The sequence below is a fragment of the Habropoda laboriosa genome, unplaced genomic scaffold (assembly GCF_001263275.1).
Source record: "Habropoda laboriosa isolate 0110345459 unplaced genomic scaffold, ASM126327v1 scaffold61, whole genome shotgun sequence".
Taxonomy (NCBI): Eukaryota; Metazoa; Arthropoda; class Insecta; order Hymenoptera; family Apidae; genus Habropoda; species Habropoda laboriosa.
The window spans coordinates 2,276,982-2,279,973 of NW_017100203.1; the positions used below are offsets into that span (position 1 = coordinate 2,276,982).

Genomic DNA, 2,992 nt, shown 5'->3' on the forward strand with positions numbered 1-2,992 from the left:
ATCCCAAACAATCTGGACAATCTGATTTCCATAATTCACGTATGGAATATTATCGAAGATTGACCAACGGCGCACCATGATCACAGAAACGGCGAGCACAGGAGGCAACCGTAACGACAGAGACCGTTCCTGTAATGAGTAGGCTGGCTGGTTCTTCGCTAAAGGGTACGCGTTACGCCGAAGTACCATACTGTCTGCGCAAATCCAATTTTACGAGGCTCGATCCCAGCGGATCGAAGTGCATCACCGACACTGGGGGATGCCATGCAATACGCCCGGTCTCTGGCATGACGGAAGCTGAATTCCACGGGGAGTCGAAGCTTTTGGCGACTTAGCTAGGCAAGCCTGGCTAGCATTGGATAGCGGCCGCGCGTAGCCTTGGTGTTGGATGGCTAGGGGCTGCAAGCAAGAGGAGGAACAGCGATGATGTGGCCGGAGGGTTAAGACGAAAGAGGAAAGGGGCCGAGATACGCTGGAGGGCGGTGGAGGTGGCCGAGAGTTGCCTAGCAGAACCGATCCCCGGGTGCTATCGTCTGTAGACATATATACCTCCTCGAACCTTTGAGGGCTTCGGTGAAAAAGAATCGTATACAGGGAGAGAGAGAGAGAGAGAGAGAGAGAGAGAGAGAGAGAGAGAGAGGTCCGGAGGCAAAAATCGCGCGAAAATGCACGGTTGCACAAATAACCACAGTATTTTACAGTTCTCTACGATTTCAGCTATAACTGTCCGGATCACACCGGTGTGTAAATCTACCGAGCAACTCGTAAATCTATTCTATTCTATCGTCGAATATTGCGGAAAACCGGGGGGTTTTAACGTCGGATTTAGAAATCCCTCCGTATTCGCTGGGTTTCGTTAATTAATTTACAACGCTGTCAGGTGTTACTTTGTTCTTCGTTTCACATCTAACTAACATTTACCGTCTGTGTTTCACTCCTAACTCTGGCCCCTCTTTTGTTGCTCTTCCTCTCTCCGTGTACGTGCTATTAATGCACAAACGAGAATGTTGTTAGTTACTAATCGCAGTGACAGTCGTACAGGAGAATGCACGAGTCCTCCTCCGCCTCTAGCCTCGAGTGCTTAACCCAGGGGGTGATTTTGCAACTTTTGTAGGACAAAGGTGCATTCGTAATTTCGGAAGTTGTAACGAGGCTGCTTTGAATTTTGATGAGCCCACACAGATCGGACAGCGCGGCGCGTTTCACCTAGCGTTCGTTCGTTACCCGTCGCAAACTGTAACTCGTCCCGGCGCTAATTCCGACCGCTCCTCCGACCGTTCGATCCTCTCCTTTCATTTTATTCTGATTACCGTCATCGCTTATGTGTCACTACTAATTAACTCCGTGCATACGCGCTACTCCGTGCACCGTGGAGAAAAAGGGGCAGCTCGCGATTCTCGTGACGTGAGCTCTCGAGAGAGTTTCAGGGCCGTTTAAGTCGCGCGAATTTTCTGGTCTTCACATTTTAAAACGTAGCCGAATAGCTTGGCTCACCCATTACCTTTTATACGTACATATATATAACCTTTCACTTTGCCGTACAGTAATTTCAATTGAAAGGATAAAAAGGAACGCTTGACGTGACGTTACAACGGTAGCCCGCGTGAATGCATCGCGAACGAATCGCGTAAACTCATTTACATGAAAAGAATGTAAATCGTTCGGACAAAGCAATTTAGGCGGCGGCTATACATAACTCCGTAGTATCGGGGCACGTTTTAAAAGTAGACAGCTCGCTCGACTTCCGTTAAATCGCGTTCACAATCAGTCGTTGCAATCGACGAATTGCGGTTGCGCCGACCCTGGAACACTCTTCGTGTGGGGGTAACTACCAACTCACCCCCTCCCACCTAAACCTCTCTACACCTCAACCACGCCACACTTGTCCAACGCCACTTCGCGAAATCGTGTATACGTGCACACCATCGCTAGAGGAACGGCTCGTCTGTGTATGTAAGTCGAGTGCCCGCGTGTATGTACGCTACTGAATAACTCGACGCGGTCGTATTGGTGAGAGGCGGCCGAATGTGTGGCGGGAGAGTAGTGTGAAGATCGGCCGGTAGCGGAGCCACAGTCGGGCCTGAGCGAACTCACGGCACAGACTCCGTACAGCCGTGGCGCCATCGAGTTTCGCTTTACGTTGTTCTCTCGGTACGTCGCTGCGGGTCGTAGAGCGGCGACCAAACGACAGTTCGCCCTGTGTGCCTGGACGGGGCGGATGTGATTTTCATCGTTGTTGCGGCGTTACACGTTCTCGTAGCGGTATCGCGTGAAGGGAAAAAAATACAAGTGACATTGACACGGTTCGTTTCGATGATCGTGTGTAATAATCGTATGTACGCGTGCGAACTCGACTCGTAAGAAGGGGAAAGTTGTTGTTGTTGGTACGAAGTGGACGAGAAAGAAAGAAGATAATAGAGAACCGGCAACGTCTCGAGGAACGAGAGAGAGACCCCACATGATCGTGGGCCGCTCATACGACGTTTCGACAAATCCGCGAATGCGACGCGATGATTTTTAACGTGTTCACCGTATCTACTACATTGACTATTATCCTATCACGCGTGATTTCTTGCGGTTTCTTGTTCGTTGCCTAATTATTTGTGTGTTCGGTGTGAAAGAGCCAAGTGTTACGAAAAGCGAGATAGAGAAAGAGGAAGAGAGAAAAGTTATATTTGTTTGTTTGCTCGCGCTCGTCGCACGAGTCATGGGTGATGTGTACAGGCTAGTTAGTGACCTGCTCGTGGAGGATACACCCGCGGACAGAAGAAAAATCGACCTGACTACACCATTCGCCGGAGTAAGTCTGCTCAACTTATCTTCTCGTTAGTTTCTCTTACGATACTGTGTGTTTATCATTCTTTCGTGTGATGTTTTCTCTGCTCCCTTCTACGGTTTTGCCTCGATCTTGAAAGGTTAAGGACGGTATCGCTGCCGGAGGCAAAGAAAAGGGCCAATGCTAGGGACGTGACGGAGAGAAACAGAGTAATAG

General features: G+C 49.6%; 1 protein-coding gene across 1 annotated transcript in view; it reads left to right on the forward strand.

Annotated features, from left to right (window-relative positions):
- Positions 1 to 2,580: 2,580 nt before the first annotated feature.
- The window catches only part of LOC108570524, a gene marked incomplete at its 3' end in the record, with an annotated part of 351,392 nt that continues 350,980 nt past the window's right edge, over positions 2,581 to 2,992 (forward strand). The window contains exon 1 of the mRNA XM_017932397.1: positions 2,581 to 2,800. Coding sequence (XP_017787886.1) covers positions 2,708 to 2,800 — 93 coding nt within the window. The remainder of the gene's footprint in view (positions 2,801 to 2,992) is intronic.